Consider the following 22,954-nt stretch of genomic DNA (forward strand, 5'->3'; position numbering starts at 1 on the left):
ATCCAGGGGTACATGAGCCAGCCGGTGGACCCTCCTGCCCATGTCTAATGAAATTAGAAATGTCTCATACCTGTTCCATATCTGGATTAGCCATTCATGCATTCTTATATTTTTGTTTTATTTATTTACAATATTCGTAGGTTGCCTTTCAACAGTAGCAATATCTCCCTAGGTCTGGAAGCCAAGCTTCTCGCTATATATCCAAGGGTGGTGTCTTGACCACCACATCCCACTGCTGGCTCATGTTCAGCTAGCTGTCAACGAGCATCCAGAGATCCCTTTCACAAATGCTACTTTCCAGCAAATTGTCCCCCATCCTGTACTCGTGACACCTATTCCTGTGTCCCAAGAGCAAGACCTTGCACTTATCCACATTGAATGCCATCCTGTTGTCCCCTGCCCACTTCCATAGCCTGTCCAGATCCTTCTGGATCTGGATCACCTGCTCCTCAGTTGTGGCCACCACTCCCACTTTGGTATCATCTGCAAATTTAATCAGCAGACTGGTTATCCCCTCTTCCAGATCACTGATAAAAAGGTTGAACAGAACTGAGCCCTGGGAGACTCTACTCATCACCAGCTGCCATCCCGATGATTCCTCACTGGTAGTCATCCTCTGCTTGTGGTCCATCAACCATGCCCTAATCCATCAGATAGTGCATTGATTGATCCCAAAGTTTAACAATTTCTTGACCAAAATATTATGCAGCACTTTGTCAAAGGCCTTGCTGAAATCCAGGTAAACCACATCTACTATGCCCCCTCTGTCTAGCCACCTCAAGGCCTTATCATAGAATTCCACAAGGTTCATCTGGCAGGATCTGTTTTTACGGAATCCCAGGCCCTCCCTGTTGGTCAGAACCAAGTCTAAGATGTTTCCCCACTCCTTGTGGTCTCTTGGACCCTCTGGGTGAAAAACCCTCCCTCCATAGCTTCTAGGAAGCAATGAGACCTAACTGCCACGACTGAGTGCATCTTTCAACTAATATCAGAGAAGTTGAAATCTCCTATTATGACTGCACTGCTTGTCTGGGATACCTTTCCAATCTGGTCTATCAGAGCATAGTCCAGGGTCTCAAATTGACCTGATGGGCAATGGCACATCCCTACTATCAGATCCTTGGCCACCTCTAGACCCATCAATCTTACCCACACTGCCTTTACCTGATCCCCTTCTGCCCCGCTCCCTATCTCATTGCACCTCATCCCTTCCCTAACATATAGTGCTATGCCCCCTCCTCGCTTTCCCTTCCTGTCCTTCCTAAAAAGAGCATACCCTTCTATGTAAACATTCCAATCCTGCTTTTCATCCCATCATGTTTCCATAATCCCCACCAGGTTGTATCTGCCTATTCCCAGGAGAGCCTCAAGCTCTTTCTGCTTTTTTCTCATGCTTCTAGTGTTGGTGTACATGCAATGCAGCTCTTTCCTGTGAACCCCATTCCCTGGCTCCCCTGATCTCCTTCCTCCCAGGCTCCCTGGCACAGCAGGAACCCTTTGTGCAATAGGCATGCCAGCCCTGCAGTCCCTACATCAGCTGTTCCTGAAACTGATTCTGTTCCTTCACCAGTCTGATCATGATTGGTTTCTGAGGGCCCTGAATGCACCCCACTGGATCAATTTTAAGCTCTCCAGATGAAGCCCACTAGAGTGTTCCCAAAAGTCCTGGTTTTGAAACAGTGGAGGATACCAAGAAGGAGATTACGTTGCTAAGGAGGAGATGTTGCTGCCCTCTTTTTGATGCACCCATTTCTCCTGCTTTCCCCCCTTCACCAGTTTCTGCCCCCTTTAGGTACACCTACTTTTTCCAATTCCCGTTTCAGTGCTTTTCAGATAAAAACTTGCCAGTTGAACCTTGGCAAATGTGCATAAATTAGTCTATATGCAGTTTCACCCTGTACATTTCTATGTATATTACCTTTCGACTTTGCCACTTCCTTTGACACCTGTGCAAGGAAATCAACAAGAATAGACTATACAACACTGGATAGCCACAAGTGCTCACCTGCCTAAGACCTACAACAACAACACATAAACAAACAATTTTCTGGGGTTGAAAAAACAAGAACAACTGCTCATATTTCAGGCTCCAGGTTTTTCCCCCCTAAAAGATGCAGTGAATCAAAAGGGGTAGCAGTTGCAATAGACTGGGGAAGATAAAACAGGTTCTGCCACAAAGGACATTGACACATTAAACCAAGGAAGGACGGAAAGAACAAGCCATCCTTTCTAGTGCACTGTGTGAGCAATGCATACTGTGTGGCTTATTAGCAGGGTGATGTACCTACCCTCATGTGAACATACCCTTTCTCTGAGCTGTTTTTTTTTTTTTTTTTTTGCTGCCTGAAAGTAAGTCAAAGGGTGGCAAGTGCAAACTTTTAAACCTTATATGCATTGGATTCTGTTTTTATGTGGGAGAAAGTGTCAGGAATCAAGTCCAATGACTTGAAACAATCTTGTTTTGAAATTTGTTGAATTAAAAACTGATACTACTTTTGCACCATGTACCTAAATTTCTGTTTGCATCCATGAACCTGAGCAATATTATATATGGATAACATAGAAGCATATGCATATATTTATTGTGTCAAACATTTCTAAAAATGACTGTGATAGTATCTGGAGCACCAGCTTGCGCTAACGACAAAATTCAATTCAGATCCAGACCTGAAAGTTCAGAAAACAGACTCATTTGCTCATGGCTGCTTTAATTCAGGCCTGAATCTAAATTTTGATTCCAAAATACAAATTGTCATATCTCCCAATGACCATAATTAATAATAAAGAAGTGGGTATAACTTTGTTTTTCTTTGTTAGAATTGGATGACATTTCAAGGGTCCATCATGGTGGAACCTTGTGATGGGATTATTCCTACCAATTGTCAGATGAATGATTGCAGGCATTATTGTGCTATGCACTTATCTTCCCTTTCACTGAGGGAACTGCAGATCACTTTTCATCTTGGGGCAGAACTGGACGAAATTTTCAGAGATAGTTGTCTCCTCCAATGTGATCAGATGAAGTGCCCCCTCCCACAAAAATAAAAGGAGAAAAGAAAACTATGGTTTTTTGTGGCTGGTACAAAAAATGACATACAGTATAGGAGTGGTCTAGTTAAGAAAACTGTAAAATTCAGGAGAGATTAATGGAAAAGCTTGGGATGCAATACCTGATAGAGTACCTCTCCAACCTGAAGGCATCTGAATGCCACAGTTAACATATGAGACTTTCCAAGTCTCACCTCCAAGGCAAGCAAAGGATGGCAGTAAGAGAGAAACCCTTCTCAGTGACAGCTTCTTATATATGAAATAATTCCCCATCCTTCACATCTTTCTGGTACCTGGTTAAGACTATACTCTTATCCCAGGCATTCAAAAAGATTTGTTGGCTTGATGGAGTATTTATGTCAGCTGTTTTAACAGTCTAGCTGTACTATTTTTAAAAAAGCTTTGCTTTTCTATCTTTTGGAAGAATGTTTATGTTGTCTTTATGGTCTTTTACTGCATTTGGTACTGTTTTTATACTTATTTTTATTGTTAATTTCAAAAAACAAAAACGGGAAAATAAAAATACAAACATTTTTCTTACTTAAGTTATAAGTAAAATTATTGCAATAAATGTGTATATACTGTCTATTCCTATACATTTGATGTATAGCAAGCTGTACTACTATTGTTGAACAAAGTTATAGACTTCAACAAAGGAAGCCCAAGTATCCATATATTTGTACATTTGAAAAAACTACATATTCAAAACTTGAAACTTTCAACAAGTTTTCTACCCATTGTGTTACTGCAGGTAGCCATTTATCCTTCCAATAATGTAGTATTAATCCTTTAGCTGTCAAAAGTGCATGGAAAATCCATTTGCATTGATCTTGCATTAACTTCCATGGGGTTGGCAGATCCTTAAGAAGAGCTTAATATTTATGGATAAATGTATCCATAAATATTAAGAAAATCTTCCATCACAATATTTATACAAATTATTACCTCCTCCCAAAAGGAAGCAGCCATTGGGCATTGCCAAAGCATATGTGTAACAGAAGTGTTAGCTGTATTATACTTCCAATTCTTTGCCAATTTAATTAATTCCTGATTGAAAAAAGATATTCTGGCATCCAATATACTTGAAACATCATTTTTTGCTGAATTAAATTTCCATTAGTCCCCTGAAATTGATGCCAATAAAGCGTCCTGTTGACTGGGCAAAATAAGGCACTCCAATTCATTATTCCATTCTTGCATAAGACCCTATGTATCATATTTGTGCACCAACAGTAGATACGTATAAATATGGATTGTGAGCCAGTGTACCTGTTCAACCTCAATATTTCCAATAACAAATTAGGTGCTGAAGCTGTAAATTGGAAGGGCTGATTATAGATTCTAACAGATGTTTCAGTTGTACATACTGCTATTTAGCCGTGGCTGGCAAATCATATTTAACATGTAGAACAGAGAATGGCAGGAAGTTATCATCAGGATCCAAAGTAAAAATCAGCCTGTCCATCCAAGTTTGTCTGTCCAAGGTTTTCTTGCCAATTTTGCAGTCCAAATTTTCCCATAGAGTTGATTCTGCACATGAAAATAAATCAAACTGCTATTGACATGAAACTATGCACCATTCTTCTCTTACTGCTGTAACTGTAGGAGGCATGTCAAGAACCCTGTGCCTTCCAGTTAGGGAGAGTGTCCAAGCATGAAGGTTTTACAACAGACAGAAAAGTTTAATCTGAGTAGAATAGACCAAGATTTAGTAGAAGTCAACAAATAGACCCAGTGATGTGAAGAATGATCAGAGAAACCAAATACACCTTATTCCCAAATAAGCAATAAATTCTGGGCAGAATCTGAATTGTCTGATAACTAGCAGACAATAGGGTTGTCTGTGTCTGTCTTGACATCAGTTCCAAATGTGACCACTTGCTGCTGCTGCTGCTATTTCATGTCTATACCCACAGATTTCATGTCTACCATCCCACAGCTGAAGCTGCCTGGGCAGTTTACAGGAGATAAAAATAATAGCCAGATAAATATTCAAAGTATCAATCACCTGTGTCAAAGCTGGAACAAAAGCCTGGAGTTCCAAAATAAACAATAGAAGAGCATTAGCATAAAGAACAAGATCAAATTCTGTACAATTATGCAAAAATCCATGAATATTAATATTTCGTTGGATAGTGCATGCCAAGGGTTCCTAGAATAGTCAAACATCAGTGGAGAGCATGGACATTCTTGTCTGGTGAACCTCTCTCAAGTATTAAAAAAATCAGGCAAAATACCATTGGTCCTGTAACTAGTTCTTGGAGCTGAGTGTAAAATTTTAACCCATTTTCAAAATTCTTCAGGAAAACCAGAGTAGCCAAGGTAGCCAAAATCAGTTTCCAATTAATTTTGTCAAAAGCCTTCTCTGCATCCAAAGAGATAACAGTAGCAGTACTGTTCACTCTGCATTTAATGCAATTAGAGCAACAACTAGTATAAGATTATCAGCCCCATCAGTTTTTAATGAGCTCAACTTGATCTGCTTAGACTAGCATTGCACTAACATGTTCTAGTCTATCAGCCAAAGCAGCAGTTAATATTTTCATATCAATTTTAATTAATAAGATGGGATCATAATTATCACATTAAATTTGCTTTCTATCAAGTTTAAGAATTCTGATAATACAAGCATAATTTAAGATGAAAGAGAATCCAGTTCAACAATTAAGTTAACAAGTGATAATGGTTGAGAACTAAAACACTAGAAAATACTTTGTACTACTCAAATAGAAATCCATCCAGACCAAGTGATTTCCCAGTTTTTATATAAGTTATAACTTTCATATTTTCCTCAGTACACAAAGGTTCCAGTAAAGAATCCTTTGTAAAATGTCTAAACATGGAAGTTAACATAAGAGAAGAAAGCTTCTAAATCTTTCTGTCTCTACCATACAATTCTGAAATAAAGTTTTAAAACTGAGAGTTTATTCAGGATGACTATATTTTGCCTCTATCTGCTTTATTTACCAAAATAATATTTCAATGTTTTTGTTGCTTGAGCCAAATTCTTACAGGGGGGTTCACCATTCTTCCAATATGTCTGTCTGAAAAAGGCTAAAGCAAATTCTGCTGTGAAGAATATTGTTCAACTCACATTTAACATGCTGTGCCTCCTGATAAAGTTGTACAGTTGGAGAAATAGCAAACTGAGTTATAACATCTTCAAAGCTATTTGTTGTTCCTTTTAAAATGTATTTTTATGAGAAGCATGAAATGCGGCCTTAGATAAACCTTTGTAAGCCTCCCACTTAGTGGTGTATGTGTTAGTTCCCACTTAGTATAAGTCTTAGAGAAAATCTGAGTTTTGAAAGATTTATAATTCAATGAAGAAACATTAAAGTACAAAAGATGATTAGCCCTTGGCCAATTTCTAAACTGTAAGTCCAAAGAAACTGGTGCATTATTTGATATTACTGCATCACTTCTCCAAAAAGTTATGATTGGAGAACGCTAGTAAAACTATTCATTTGAATTTAGTCTTACGTGGGGTTGCCAATGTTAACACCAGTTTTGTAAAAGGATGGGAGCCAGGTCAGTAAGCTTAATATTTGTTCTGGGTAAACTGCTTGAAAACATTATTAAAGATAGAATCAGCAGGGACATAGAGGGACAACCCATGCTGGAAAAAAAAGGATTCAGCATGGCTTCCGCAAGGAGATGTCTTATCCCACTAACCGTTCTTTGAGAGTGTCAGTAAGTACATAGACAGGGGCAATCCAGTAGACATTTTTTACTTGGACTTCCAAGTGGATTTTGACAAAGTCCTTCACCAAAGACTCTTGAGCAGACTGAGCAGTCAAGGAATAAAAGGGAGCCCTCCTTTGGATCACTAATACATTAATAAACAGAAGACAGAGGTTGGGAATAAATGGTAGTTTCTTCCAGTGGAAAGACATAAAACAGTGGAGTCCCACAGAAAGTATGAAACAGAAGGATTGTTTATTAGCATGATGATGACATCATCTGACAGCCCTATCTACTTATACTTAGGTGGAATTGTCTCCATAGCCAGAAAAAAATGGAACTCCTCAGAATTATATATTGTTGTGAGCTTTCTAGATTATAATGAAAAATAATTGCAGAAGGTTGTCTTGAATGAAGAAGAAAGATCCATTATATCAGGTCATGTACTTCACCAGGGATACCACAGAGGAGGAGGATGGAGGCAAGATGCAAACAAGGTCCATAGTATGCACAGGTCCAATGTAGACAAGGCATGGGACAGCCAGAGGCTGTCCAGAACAGATATGGGTCAATCAAGAACAAGGCATAGCAGGGCTGGAGACAGGAACAACATCAAGAGCAAGATCCAGCCACCCTGAAGGCCCATGTCATTGTGACAAAGCTGAGTAGGAAGGGGTAAGTTCTTGTGATTCTGAACAGGCCTGCCTGATTGGACTGGCAAAGATCCTGCAATCAGTCCCTTGTTTGGTGCTTAATTGTACAAATACCCACATGCAGATCAGCCTGCCTTCTCAACCAAGCCGCTTGGGGGAGCTGTGGCACTTTTGCAGAATGAGCATATATCCCGACACATTACCTTTACAAAAGACTTGCTCTTGGTAATGTTGAAAACTGCTAGAAGTACTTTGTTGCTATGGATCAACACAGCTGACTGCATTTTTAGATGCTTTGAGGGGCATGGCCAGAATGAGTTCCTGCACTTCTAAATTTGGCCAGAATGAGTTCCTGCACTTCCAAATTCCTTACAGCAATTACAGTCCTTCATTAATAAAACATCTGAAATGGTTAAATAATGCTCTTTGGTGGACAGCATCAGCAAATTTGTATATTCGACTAACCAGGGCTGATCTTTCATTTGCTCCCCATATATCTGTGATTTCGCAATGAAACAATCCATATTTCAAAATCCCCCCTTCTAGTTCAGAATATTTGGACAGAAATTTTCATTGCTGTAAACTGGATGTCCCCTGGAAATTAGGTTAGGACTGCATTCACTAATCTTGATTTTTAAACACACAAACTCCATTTATCTATGTAGATTTGACATGGGCTATACTGCCTAATGCCTGTGGGGAATGTGCGACCCCCGGGGTTCTTGTAGTCTATGACAGTCAGAGCACTTGAAAATAAAAGGACTTGTTGCTTAGCAAAATACCACTATTCCTTTCTAAGCTTGCTTTTCCCCACTGATCTTGAAATGATGTATTTATTTAGTGTTCAAAAATTCTTAGTCTCTTTCAGTGGAAATTATATTAAATTAAATCATATTTCTATACTGCTCCATAGCTGAGGTTCTTTGGGTAGTTTGCAACAATTCATAAAATACAGTAGAAAATGCAAATGCAATAAACATAAATTTTTACTATATACATTTAAAAACTGAATTTAAACAATTTGAATAAAACTAGCAAATACAACATGATCCACAAAAATGCTGACATGTGCTCCTCCCATGCAATTTACAGCCATTAAATATCATAAAATTACAGCATAGAGTACAGTCTTAACACAGCAGTAAAAGGAGTAGAGTGGTCCTAAGAGGACCTCCATGTGAGGTAGTTTCATAATAAGCAGACCATAGCAGAAAAGGCCTTCTTCCTTATTCTCACTTTCCAAGCCTCTCTCAGAGGAAAGCCTCAGATGTTGAGCATGTTGTCTAGGTAGATTTAGGTTGGGAGAGGTGCTCTGACAGGTACTGCAGTCCCAAAACAGATAAGGATTTCTGGGCTTGGAATTGGGCTTGGAAGCATACATGCAGCCAAAGTAAGTGGATCAGAATTGATGGTACATACTAATACAACGTTGTACTAGTTATTAGTCTCCCTGCAGCATTTTGTACAAATTCTGAACAGTCTTCAAGGGCAGACCCATGTAGAATAAATTGAAGGTTACCAGAGCATAGATTATAGAACCAGACTATCCCTGTCCAGATAGGGGAATAGCTGGGCCACAAGCTGAAGCTGGTAGCACTCTATGCCACTGAGGCTGCAGGAGCCTCAAATGACAAAAATGGCCAAAGAAGGCTCCCAAGCTTTGAACATACTCCTTCAAAATGATTGCAACCCCATTCAGAACTCGGCGAGCTGCCTCCATGCAGACAGAAGAAGTACCCACTAACAGCAACTCGGTCTCGTCTGGAGTGAGTTTCAGATGGTTAAGCCTCATTCAGTTCATTGTCTCAGTCAGGCACTGGTTTATCACCTCCACAGCCTCAGCTGTTGAAGATGAAAAAGAGAGGTAGAATTATGTGTTATCACTGTACGGATGACAACATGTTCTAAACTTCAGCTACCCACTCAGCAGTTTCATGTAAATTCTGAATAGCATGGAAGACTGATCCTTGGAAACTCTCAGCTAGAAAATACATGGGGTGGAGCAACATGCTCCTTCTGGATTCAGCCATCCAAGTAGGAAAGGCATCACTGCAATGCAGTACCCCCACATTCCCAGCTCAGACAGCTGCCCCAGAAGGATAGCATGATTGATTGTACTGAAAGCTGCTAAGAGATCCAGGAATATCAACCGGGTCACAACTATACAGTCTCTGTCCTGGCACAGGTCATCATACAGAGTTATTAAAGGGGATCCATTCCAAAACCTGCCCTGAAACCTGCCTGAAATGGATCCAGATAATCAGTCTTATGGTTGGCTGCCACCACCTGCTAAAGACCCTTGCCAAGGAAAGAAACATTTGCCACCAGCCTAGAGTAGTTGAGGTCTTCTAGGTCCAGAGAGGGTTTCTTCAAGAAAGGCCTTACTGCTGCTTCTTCCTGGAGGCCTCTCTCAAGAAGACAGTGATCACCTTCCTGGCCATGTCAGCTGTCCCCTCTCTGCTAGCTTTTTAAGAAAAGGGGGAAAGTGTCCAGTATGGGTGTGGTTGCACATACCTGTCCAAATCACTTTTCAGCATCCTCTTGTACCAACAGAAACTCATCCAAGAAAAATGGACCAGGCTGTGCTGCAGTTCAACTTCTGCAGGAGTGAGAGAGAGATGAGAACAAAATAAAGCTTTTCCTATTTGCTTTGCCCGTTTTCCAACCACAGGCATGCTCTCAACCATCTTCAAAATCACTCTCACCTAAAGCATTGCAGCATCCATTATTTGGACATAGAGTACCAAGGGCAAGTTATTCCTGTTCAGCTAGAGATGTAGGTAGGCCACCAACTGAAGCCAGATGAATGCAGTCCATGCAACTGAGACCATCTGAGTCTTAACCGATAATCATGGGTCTGGGATAACCCCCAGGCTATATACTTGCTCCTCTAGGGGCACTGCAGCCCCATCCAGAACATCCATATCCTCCATCTGACTCAAGCACCTTTCAGTAACAGCCAGGGACCTATCTACCATCTCACCTGATGAAGATAAAATGGATACACGGAGCTGCATGTCATTAGCATACTGATAACACACTCCAAAGCTCTAGGTGACCCCACTGAATAGCTTCATGTAACTGTTGAATAGCATGGGGTACAAAAGCAATCCCTCCAGAAACCCTTATTGGAGAATTCATAGGGCCAAGAAATATCTCCCAAGCACCAGCTTCTGAAGCCAACAATCTAAGTAGAAGTGAAATCACTATAATTAATTGTCTCCCATTCCAAACTCAGACAATCTCCCCAGAAGGATACCATCATCAATAATATTTAAAGCTGCTGAGAGATTAAGTAGAATCAACAGGATCACGGCTCTTCTGTCCCTCTCCCAATATAGGTTATCACACAGAGCAAGTAAGGCTGTTTCTGTGCCAAAACCTGGTCTGTATCCTGATGGAAATTCAGATAATCAGGAGTATCTAGGAGTATCTACAAATGATTGGAAATGACATGCTCAAGAACATCCAAGAAAGGAACATTTAGCGCTCTCTCAAAGTTGCTGAGAATGGCATACAACTGCCATTCTGGAGACTCATGTCCCAGTCACATCTAAGGTGGGCCTGCCCTGAAAGACACACTGGCTTAGAATTTTCTGGCAAAACTTGTGTTAGGTGTTAGCAGTCTAAATGTTTCACTTTGTCCCACATTCAGTTTTTGAAAAACCACTTTTTAAAAGTTCATTCTATAGCATTTATGAATAAATTTGCAGATTTTGGTAAATTCTTATTAGAAGGCAACCCAAATAAAATTCTCAGCAGCAAAGGTCATATTACGTCAATTTTGTTCCAGCTTTATTGACTTCATCAGTTTCTGTGCTCCATTCAATGTGCTAGCATGCCCTTAATCCAGGATGTTTAGGACATAACAAATATAAATTCCTCCAATATGAACTTGAAATCTTTGTTCTGAGGCTGTCCTTATTATTGCCTCGCCAACAGAAGTGCCGTTGTTGGCAAGAATGGTGGAGGAAGTCTTCTCAGTTTTGAAATTAGGAATATCCTCACAAGAAATGTAATATGCCGTTTGAGAATATATTTCACACTCATTGGTGATGCAGGAATATACTGAATGAAATAGAATGCTACCCCCATTACCCCCCATACTCATTAGTGGTGCCTACATGAGTAATGTTCTGTATGTACAAAACATATAAATGTCTAGATTTCCATAGGCTTTATCCTCCATAGGCTTTATCCTCCTCCTCTGAAGTATACAAACAAGATCTACATTATAGATTCCAGGAGACTGCATGGGAGGAGAGGGACCATGCAAAGTGAATATTATCTTACTGTCTGCTGATCATTTGGCATACTTGGATAATGCTGTATGATGTTTGCTTGCTACCTTGGACTTTATTCATTGTATTAAAACCATTCACTCTTCATACTCTTTATGACATAAAGTATGTGTTTTAATCCAGATTTCTCCTGTATTTGAACAGGCTGTGTATGACACCCAACTAGCTGAACTTTCCGAAAGAGAAACAGGTCACAAAACCCACCAGTTTTGTCCAGCTAGTTCACTCTCATAGCAAAAGCAGAGAAATACATCTGAAAGCTGTTTGGTATTCAGACTGTTTATTATTCTGCTATGTTTCTGAGTCATCTAATTGCTGCTATTTGTCCCGAATTTTTTCCCTTTTTTGAAAAAAAAAAAAGAAGAAGCACAGTGCAAGAAAAGAATTTGCTATTGCTAGTGTGTAGATGAACATTCTGCCTACAGCACAAACTATCCCGTGTTCCGGCTGAATCCGTGACAGTGAGGACTTAGGAGAAGCCTCATTTGAAATCATAATTTTTGCAAGTCAGCATTTAGGTAGCTTGGCAGACCTCTGTATAATCATTCAGATGGGCACGTGCCACATACTTGCTTTTTGACAGTCCATAAAACAAGCTTCAAAAAGGTGCATGAATCCTTTTGGAATAAGAAGAGCTGAGTTATTCTCTACTGTACAGTGAAACAATGTAAGTAAGTGCACATATCTTAAAAACAACAGTCACCACACAAACCTGTGCTATGTGAGCATTCCAAGATTCTTGTTGCAAGCTCTTCTTTTTCATGCCTGGATTGGCTGCTGATTTTCAAAACATCAAGGATAACAATTGAATGACCGGAATTTAAGCAGTGGTGATACATTTTCCACACATCTCGGTGCCTCTAAAGCCTCCAGTGGCTTCTCTAAGCAGTGCTACAGCCACAGCTCATTTGCTGGTACTGCTGGATTCCACGGGATCAGAATGGTAAGAAGCTCTTTGGATTTTACCAGATTAAGAAAAAAAAATATAGCTGCTTGGAACTGAAGGCAATGTGTAGCAGAACCTGCTAGTGAAAACAGTAGAAGGCAATTATTTAAAGCAAGCTGCAAGTGGCTAACAATAGCGCTATCAATATTTTGTTGGAAGGAACAGGCAAGTTGGTGACAAATTATTTCTGGTACTGATAATGTACAGTTTAACAAAGCCTTTTTAGCTAGAGGATCGTTGTTTAAAAGAAGTCTTGATATGGAAAGGCTGGTGTTTTCAGCAATAAACATGTAGTTGTATACATTTGGTTGACAATTTTTAAAAAGTACTCCAGGAGCAATGCTGATTTAGATTTATACTTCTAATGGCTCAATAGCATCTATTGATTGCTAGCTTGTATATGACTTTGAGTGGGTGTGTAAAATATGTTTGTCCTTTATATATATAAATTCAATCAAAGTATTCCAGTAAGTACAAAAAACACAGCTTAGGATGTAATCATATGAAAAGTAAGCAAAAATGGAGAAAGGCAAAAGTATATTTCACACTGCAAGGAATGTTTTATCTGTCTTTTTAATCTTTAGATTCTTAGGTGCTAAATAATCACCAGGGGCAGGAGAAAGGCTGCACACTGTAAGCATTTGGATCTACCCTAACTGGGAAAAAACCCCCACAGGATTCCTTAATTAAATATATAATGAAACCAGTATCCTATATGAAAGCTTATTTTAATCATTTATCAGAATAAATTTAAATGATAAGGAAACAATGAGTGCACCAAAACACCGAAATACAAATCCTTTAAATAAATACTTTGTGAAAACAGCAAGCTATAAAATATGCTTATTTGATAACTGACACGGTTATTAGCCTCTTTGTAATTTAAATAAAAGAAGAAAATCTGAGGCAGATTGTTGTCTTTTTTTTACTTTCAGCAGGATGTTTCAAGCAAACCAACAGATAAAAGAAATATTTCAAAGTATGATTGCCTCAAAGTAGGAAAATAGATAACAAATAGGCTGTTGGCACTCCAGCGTGATATTCTGGAAGAAGTTCAGCCCTTCATGTTATTTGTTACCAAGTCAACAATGTCTGTGTTGAACATGCAATAACTATAACTTGCTGAAGCACTTACTTTCCATACATGTTACCATAACAGATCCTAACACAGTGGAACTGGATATTTTCCAAATATTGTATTGTTCATTATACCAAGTGTTCTGCAACCTCCATAAATAATGTTAGATAAAAGAAAGGTTAAGTGAAATGTTCAACTAAAATGTCTTTTTTTGTTTTTTGTTGTTTGCTTTCCTCTGGTTTTACTAAGGAAAGGTGGACCATGATTCTGAGTTATGTGAAATGATAAGGAACCTAGGTCATGGGCAGCATTTGAAAGAATTCTTGATGGGTAGATTTTGCCAGGATATGAGTGCCACAAGATTATGTGGAGCACCACAACAATATAATAAGAGTAACTGAATACTGTTCCTTCAAAATATACAAACATAATGTGGACATGAAATCATAAGAATCTATCTGATCTCTGAACATGTTATACAATGTAGAGATCCCAAATAATTTAAAACTCTCATATTTTGTGATATTCATATATATGCTGATTATCATACAATGCTTGGAAATTTTAACGTTAAAATCATGGTAAATAAGAGTATAATAGGGAGAGAGACAGTCTGCTTTAGGTTATAAAGTGCATGGAGCAACAGGATGACAAGTGTGTTGCATTGTTTCGTGGCAAAGAGACATTGGCTGCATTGCACATATACCTGGACAATACAGAATGGTGTCTTTGTTCTCCGGGGCTTCCTCTAGGAAGTGCTAAATTTCTCCTACATAAGTCCTGGATCCTGTTTCAGCAAAGGAATTAGTGGGACCTACTTCTTGAAGAACAGCATTGACAGACCAGAAACAACATTGAATTCTGTCCTGAGATAGTTATTCCACAGATAAGCATATGTGAAAATTAATTCATCCATGAAAATACTTTCACATATACCTTGACAAGACTATTTCCAAAAGTATGATTATGGCAGCAAAAGTTAGATGGCCACTGACACACAGGGTGTAGCATGGTTATCATTTACAGAACACACTGTATTTTGCTTGACTTCTTACACTTTTACTGCTAATTTAATTTTATGTGAAAATATTCAAAATGAAATAGTACTGACCAAGTGGCTGCCATTTCTTTGCTGAATCCGCATCCAACAAGGGGATGTCTTTGCAAACAAATGACCCTATTAATTTGGAGTATGATGGTTTTCTGTTGGCTGCTGTGGAACTGGGTGGGAAAGATCCAAGGAATCAGACTTGCTCAAATGACCACATTATGGGGGAATGTCTAAGTGGTTTTTGTATTTGGATGTAATTGTAGGGACTAGAGGATAATTTCATAAATGCTTCATTTTAAATGGAAATCAGTTTTCAGCATACATTTAGCTTAAATAGGCATGTGTCGTAGGCATGTATACTTGGGTCAAACTAAAATAGTATAAATTAATCAAAATATAAGTTATATCTTTTCACATTCATTCTTTGTGAGCTGTGTGTCTTAGAAAAAATAGCGCATTCATCTTAGAAAAATTGCAGGTTCTTGTGTTTCTTAATTTTCTTAGCAATAGCATATGACAAATTCTTCAGTGTTGACTTTACACTTCACTATCTGACACCAGGAAGAATTTTCAGATAAAATATCTCAGCATAAGAAATCTTGATAGCTCCCCTGCAGGGTTCAAAAAACTGCTATTCTGGAACAGAATACATTTCTTTTATGTCTTTGAACTATGTTCTAGAAGAGGCATTTCTCTAAATGCTCGTTCTCCTTCAACGTTTGTTACCTCAGACACAGTCTCAGATTAATTTTTATTGCCTTCCTAGTGATCCTACAGGAACCAAACCAGTGCTATGGTATTCTGAAGCCTGAGAATATAGGGAGTTGCTATGGAAACCAACTCATAGCCTTGAAGGGGATCCTCTTAACTCTGTTCAGGGAGGGGCACAGGTGAAGCAAAAGAACAGAGATCGGGGCTAGGATGTACAAGATCTAACTCAGATAAAGGTCTTCATCTTGAGCCACAGAGAGTGACACAGAAATCTCAGGGACAGGGTTTTTATATAGTGGTACAGATTGCATTAAATATAAAGGCTTAAAGCTGGAAATGCTAATATTAAAGGAGAACATATGGAAAGTTTTGAATTCACATAATTTTAGACTGCTTCATACTATCCTTCCCAGAGATAGTTGGCCCTTGTGGGAAACAGAGCACTGGACTTTTTTGGTAAGATTGATTTTGGTATCATTCAGAAAGGTTCTTTGTACATTCTAGCAAACATATGTATTTTAAGTCCTAACTATGCACATTTAACAAATTAGTTAAATAGTTTACTGGAGTGTGGCTTCTTCTCATTGTTGCAATTTATGAACTTCTCTTTTTAAGGCAATTTGTTTAAAAAAATGATCAGGTTATAAAACTATTCAAGTCTTCAGGTAAAATCCTCTGTCAGAAACTTCAAAATCAAATTTCTGAATAACATGATACACCTTTTTATAGGTGTGCATCAATTTAACAGAAAATAGTTAGTACTTAGGCTGAATATTGTTGCTATATGGGTCCTAAAGAATGGGAGCCAAGATATGAGTAAGATGATAAACCAGGTACAAGACTAGCTGAGCTTTCATGTTACACAAGGTTCTTCATCAGGTTGAATGGAAAGGTAGCTCAAAGCTTGGCCTGGCCCACTGTGATTAGAATCACATGTTGGGAGTTGGGGGAGAAGAAAGATGGAAGGCAAAGACCAACCAGTGTGGCCCAGCCCCTTCCCTCAATTCTAATAGCATAGGGTGCAGGGCAGTGCCAGGTTGGTTATCAATAAATGGAGCAAATTTTGAAGATCAATTACTTGGGAGAGTGATATAGTTTGATAAATATTTTAGCATTTCAGAACTGTTAAATACAAAGTGTCAAGTATTAGATGAATCCAAATGTAAGAAGAGATTTATAGGTTAATCAAACCTGTCTTAGCATCTCTGAGGCATAATTCATGAAGGGCCAGTAAAAGGCATATTTGATCACCTAAATATTGGAAAAGCTTAATATATCTCCATTATAATAGGTACTCTCAGGTAGTGAAAATCTTGCAAGAATATACATATAGATTATAGACACAATAAAGACACAAGTATTACACAAGTAGCATTTTTTGATAGTTGCTTGAGTCTTATTTCAATGATCTAATTTAGTTTTGTATCATTGTAGTAGTTCTTACTTGGAGAGTCAGGAGATAACTTTAAATTTAATGTCCAGTGATAGTACTTTAAAAGATGTATACTACACATATAATTCAGCACTAAATTCCAGTTTCATCCATATAATTTATTATGTAAATAGTTGCCTATTAAGGTTCATCTGAAGTCTTTCATGCAACAATAATGGAGGCCTTTTCATTGAAATGGCAGACCACCATGTATTAGGGGCCCCATCAATTTGTTTTTTTATGCAGGTAGGCTAGGCAAGGGCACTGGCATTAATTTGCCAGAGTTATTTCCCTGGCAAAAGTGCCACAGTTGCTGTCTGTTCCCTCTGCTGCAGTCCGTCAAGGACTCTCTACCTTCTTTAGGATTCTGCAGTGAAACTGTGAAGTCAGCAACAAACAACATGAAGGAAACTATTAAGGAAAAGACGGCTTCCTTTGGAAAATGAAATTCTTGCCCCAATGAGGAAAACATGAAGGAGCATGTGCTTGCACAAGGGAAGTTCAAGCAGAAAAACCAAAGGGTCATTCTGAGGGCATATTGCTAATAACATGAAGGCCAATAATACAAGTATATCAGAAGCAGGAAACCAGCTAGAAAAGCAGTTGAATCACTGAAAGATAATATAGTTAAGTAGTACTTAAGGAAGAAAAGAAGAGCACAGAAAAGCTGAATGATTTTTCCCTTTTATCTCCACTGCAAAGGATACAGAAAAGATAACTGTTCCTTAAGTAATGAGGAAGTTTGAGGGACTAAAGATGAAATTCTCAATCTCACTGACAAATGAAAGTTAATAAATCACCGGTATCCTTCCTAGAGTCTTTAAAGAAATCAGTGAAGAGTGGGACATTGGTGGCTGGCAGGGATTGGCATAACACCAGGACACTGGTGTGAGGCTGGGATCCATAATTCTGTGGGGCTAGAGACTGGCAGCATGGTCAACAGTCTGGAACCAGAAACCATTCAGCAAGGAGTTTGAAGTAATGCGAGAGAGAGAGCACAGTCCAGGAGTCAAATGCCAGAGAAGCAGTCGTGCAAAGGTGGTTGATGTTGTGGAGAAAGGCCCCAGGGACAGACAGGAGCGAGCTGGAGCCCGGCAGTAGCAAGGCAAGGACAAAATTAGAGCAGGGCTAGAGCGAGGCAGGAGCAGGTGGAACAGGGAGGAATTCACAGGAGCAAGGCAGGAACATGCAGCATCAAGGTGCAGTCATGCAGAGGGACAGAGCACAAGAGAGTAATAGAGACAACTTGTATTGCTGTGGCTGAGAGGCCTTTTATGTTGGTTTCCTGGGTTCCAACTGCACCACATGATTGCCTCTTAGCTATTCCCTGCAAGTGCCTGAAAAGGCGTTCCTGGTTCAGCAGACATTTGCAGGATTAGCCTGGTTTCTGGTCCTGACTTTCCCTCCCCTCATTGCGAAATGGACTTCCACACTCCTTCATGGTCTTGGATTCTCTGGGTGTGCATGGTGGAAGGCACAGACATTTGCTGTGGCATGAATATTCTCAACTGGTTCCCAGGATCACTTCTCAGGTCTGTAACTCTCCCAATCCAGCAGGTAGAAGAGCTTGCCAAAGGACCTCTTTGAGTGAAGGATTTGGGCCACATGGTATGCCTCATGCGCACCCACTTCTGTGGGTGTTCGTGGTGGAATGGTGTGGTCTGGAAATGGGTTGGGATGGCAGGGTTTCAACTGGGAGACGTGAAAGACCAGTGAATCTTGAGGGTGTGGGGAAGGTCCATTTAAAGGTCACAGGTATGCCTCTCTCCACATCATGCATTATTTTAAAAACAGAAAGAGTCACCTCTTACCATTTTTCTAAGCTGAACAAGTGTCATAGCCATTCCTCATAAGGTTGCTGCTCTGGCCCCCTGATAATTTTTGTCTCTGCACCTTTTCCAATTCAACAATGTCCTTTTTCAGGTAAGGCATCCAGAACTGAACACAATATTCCAAGGGTAGTCACACCTAGGATTTGTATAATGATCCAGTGGACATTATTTACTTGAACTTTAGGAAGGCCTTTGACAAAATCCGTTCCTGAAGACTCCTGAGCAAACTTAGCAGTTATGGAATAAGAGGAGAAGCCTCTTATGCATCAGTAACTGGTTAAAGAATAGAAAGCAGAGAGTAGAATAAATGGTAATTTTCCCTAGTTGAGGGACATAAACAGTGCAGTCCCACTATACTGTACTAGGATCAATGTTTTCAACTTCTTCATAAAGGATCTGGAATTAGGAGTGCTGCTTAGGGTAGTTAAGTCACAAGGATCTCTCCAAACTGGGGAAACAAGCATCAAAATGGCAAATGTGGTTCAATGTAAACAAATATAAAGTAATGCACAATGGGGCAAAAAATGCTATCTTCAGCTATAAGCTGATGGGATCTGAGCTAGGGATGACAGACCAAGAAAGAGTTCTTGGGGTTATAGTGGACAGCTTGCTGAAAATGTGGACCCAATATGCAGCTGCTGTGAAAAAGGCAAAGTCCATGATAAGCATTATTAGGAAAAGAAATGAAAATCAAACTGCCTCTTTCACACTACCCTATACAAATCTATGGTGCGATCACACTTATTACAGATTCTGTAAAATTCTGGTTGCCCCACTTACAAATGGAAATTGTAGAGCTGGAAAAAGTGCAGAAAAGAACTACCAGCACAATCAAGGAGTTGGAGTCACTTGCCTATGAGGAAAGTTTAAAACAGCTGTGATAGCTTTGCTTAGAAACAGGGTGAGTAAGGGAGACATGAAACAAATATACAGAATTAGGCATTGTGCAGAGAGAGTAGAGAGGTACACATTTTCCTTCTCCCATAATACTAGAACCTGGGGTCATCCCATGAACCTGATTAGTGGGAGGCTCAGAATAGATATAAGGTAGTACCTATTATTTATTTATTTAGCAAACTTCTATGCCGCCCCATTCGCCAAAGCCTCAGGGTGGCTCACAACAATAAATAAATACACAATTAACCATATGGAACAATATAATTGGAGACATCCTGGCCGAAGATATAAATCAATAAATAATGTTAACAATTAAAATGACATTTAAATAAAAAGGTCTTGGCCTGGCACCGAAAAGCAAATGACGGTGGCACCAGGCGGACCTCTCTGGAGAGCGCATTCCATAGATTGGGCGCCACCACAGAGAAAGCCCTCCTCCAGGTACTCACCCTCCTAATGTCCTTCATGGAGGGCTCCCGGAGAAGGGCCTCTGCCGCCAATCTCAAGGGGCGGGAGGGCACGTATTGACGCAAGCACTGCTTTAGGTAACCAGGACCCAAGCCGTTAAGGGCTTTATAGGTGATAACCAACACCTTGAATTGGGCCCGGACTTCAGTGGGGAGCCAGTGAAGCTGACGGAGTATTACTTCTTAATACAGTGTATCATTTAGCTTGCAATTTACTTCCATGAGATGTAGAGATGGCCACCAATCAGGATGGCTTTCAAAGGAAACTGGACATATCCATGAAGTAGGAGGTTATTGATGCCTACTAGTTCTGATGGATATATGCTGCCTTTAGCATTGGAGGTAGTGTGCTTGTGAATGACAGTTGGGGAACTTCAGACAGGAGAGTGCTCTTGCAGTCATATCCCAGTAGTGGGTAGCATGGCTCTTATATATAAAGACCATCTCTTTTTCCTCTAACATCCTCTTTCTCCTTCTCCCCAGAAAGGTTCGCCTGGCACCAATGTCATGTTTTTTTTGGTGCCAGGTAAAAGCCTTTTTATTTGCCCAGCATTTTAATATTTAAATATTTTAACTAAGTTTTTAATGGCCATGCTTAGTCATATTTTATTATGCTTGTTGTATTTGTTGTGTTTATTTATTATTATGTTTAATTATGTTATAAGCTGTACTCAGACATTTGTTAAGGATGGAGTAAAAATATTGTAAATTAAATAAATCAGTATCATTACCTACCAACCAGGCACTCGGAGTAATATCTGGTCCTGTAGATGCCAGCAACAAGGAGTGATGAGAAGTTAGAGCTAAGGTAACCCACTCCAGGGAAATATTGCAATGTCTTGTTTTTGGCCCCCACTTTATATGTTCTAATCCAGAATTTATCAAGGCATAGATCATGGAGGCAAGTTCTCCTCTGTCAAAAAGAGGAATAGATGACACTTCAAATGACACCAAACAGGAGACTGATGAAACCATATCTGCTACCTGGGATTCATGCAGCAAAACCAGTTCACAAGTTTTCACTAGCTCCAGATCTGTTCTTTCAGTATGACTCCTCTCCTAGACAGTTATTCCACCTACTCTCAGGATTGAATTTCAGTGTAGTGGCCCTTGTTTCATCATTTTACTGATTCTAGGCTGACATGTTCAGGGATTATTGTCTCATTAGGCTTTGTGGATAAACAGGGAAATAACTGAACATTTTGGATTCTGAAAAATAACTGAACATTTTGGATAAGCACAGAATTTATCAGAGATTTCTTGTAGTGTTGAATACAAAACAAAGTGCTACCACTCCCCACAAAACGGTTCACTTATATGATGTATTTAATTGGACCTGTGTATGAATTTGCACATGTTCCAATGGCCGACTTATAAGGAATCTTTAGACATTGGCTAAGAAGGCAATTCCTACCCAAGGGGATCCACAGTCAGATGCTGTTGAAGAGGATATCACTACAATGGAATATGTGTTGATATGCACTTTGGGGAGAATTAACTAAGCAAATAGATTTGTTCACATGCAAGCCAACTGGGGACACTCCAGTCTTGGCCAAGTTCTGATTTGATGGGGGAAATTAGCAGCATTCTTGCCAAAGCTGGGCTCAGAAGCAGTTTTTGAAGCTGCTGCAGTTTTTTGAAACAGTGGGAAGGAATCTTCAGCATGCTTGAGAAATACAAACAGAGGGGGTGGGGAAGAGGGTATGGAGGCTACCACTTTGCACTAAGAACCTGCAGAAGCATTTTTTCTTTCCTTGAGTGGAAGCCTTTTCCTGCAGACAGGAGCTTGCAAGCACTGCAACCCCTGATTTATGGAGAAGAAGTAAAGAAAAAGGAAGCATTGACTATGGGAGACAAGGTACCTAATGGTGACACCCTGCTCTGGCAAGCAAGGAGCCTATTGATTTCAGCAGGAAGGAGGCTAGTCCTTCAGTGATTTTCATATGGTGGAGCAAAGATTCTGAGTGATTTCTGTAACAGCATTAACTTTATCTTGAGGGATAAAGTGTGGTAGTGATTTCAGCCTGGGAAAAGCAGGAGCTGGGAGCAAAACCACTATCATGCTGCATTCCTTGCTCCCATACCTGCCAGACAGTTCAGATGAGATAGCATGATCAATGGTGTGAACAAACCATTTAGAGCAGGGGTCTCAAACTCAACTTACCTGGGAACCGCTGGAAGTAGAGTCTGGGTGAGGCTGGGCGGCATCAAGTATTCCACCACTGCGGTGGTGGTGGGCCGCTCATCCCACGGCCGGCCCGGGCGCCGCTGGCGCTTTGAAGGCCACAGGGCCCCTCCCTCGTGCCCCGTGGGCCGCGAGTTTGAGACCCCTGATTTGGAGGTTTGCTGGATGTGTAATTGGGCACACTGAATTCTAGGTTGTAGACCAAACCTGTGCATTCAGAGATAAATATGGTTCTTAGTCCCTATTCCTGTTATACCTAATGATGCAAATTTATAGCTGGTATAGTTTTATTGAGCTGAGAGTTGTGTTTGTCTGTTGAAGAGTACATGCTACACTTGATGTTAGCACTGTTTATAAGTAACTGCTTGGTATAAAGATTTTCACTAAACACAGAAAACACGTTCATTTATTAAAAGGCATTTAACATTCAGACTGTCACTGGGATTCAAGGAATAAAACTGTATTTAGAAAGATACAGGTTTGATTTGGAAATATGATGTTCATACACATAGAATCCCTTCTACTGAGAGCAGACCAGTAGTCTGGGCTTCAGGGGCAAGTCTGATGGGCAGTGCCAGCTCCAAGTGGTTTTGTAGAAGGCAATGGTCCGCTTCCTCACCCTTCTCACCACCATTATCACCATCTAACATCCTTCCTAACAATGTTCCT

The 22,954-nt window shown here is 39.8% G+C and overlaps 1 protein-coding gene across 1 annotated transcript in view; it reads left to right on the top strand.

Moving 5' to 3' along the window:
• The first annotated feature begins 11,148 nt into the window (after positions 1 to 11,148).
• Positions 11,149 to 22,954, top strand: part of PLD5 (phospholipase D family member 5) — an 80,191-nt gene continuing 68,385 nt past the window's right edge. Inside the window, 2 exon segments of the mRNA XM_044419723.1 lie at positions 11,149 to 11,152; positions 12,573 to 12,629. Coding sequence (XP_044275658.1) covers positions 12,627 to 12,629 — 3 coding nt within the window. The 5' untranslated portion in view covers positions 11,149 to 11,152; positions 12,573 to 12,626.

Source organism: Varanus komodoensis, unplaced genomic scaffold (assembly GCF_004798865.1).
Source record: "Varanus komodoensis strain SLA01 unplaced genomic scaffold, ASM479886v1 scaffold1, whole genome shotgun sequence".
Classification (NCBI taxonomy): Eukaryota; Metazoa; Chordata; class Lepidosauria; order Squamata; family Varanidae; genus Varanus; species Varanus komodoensis.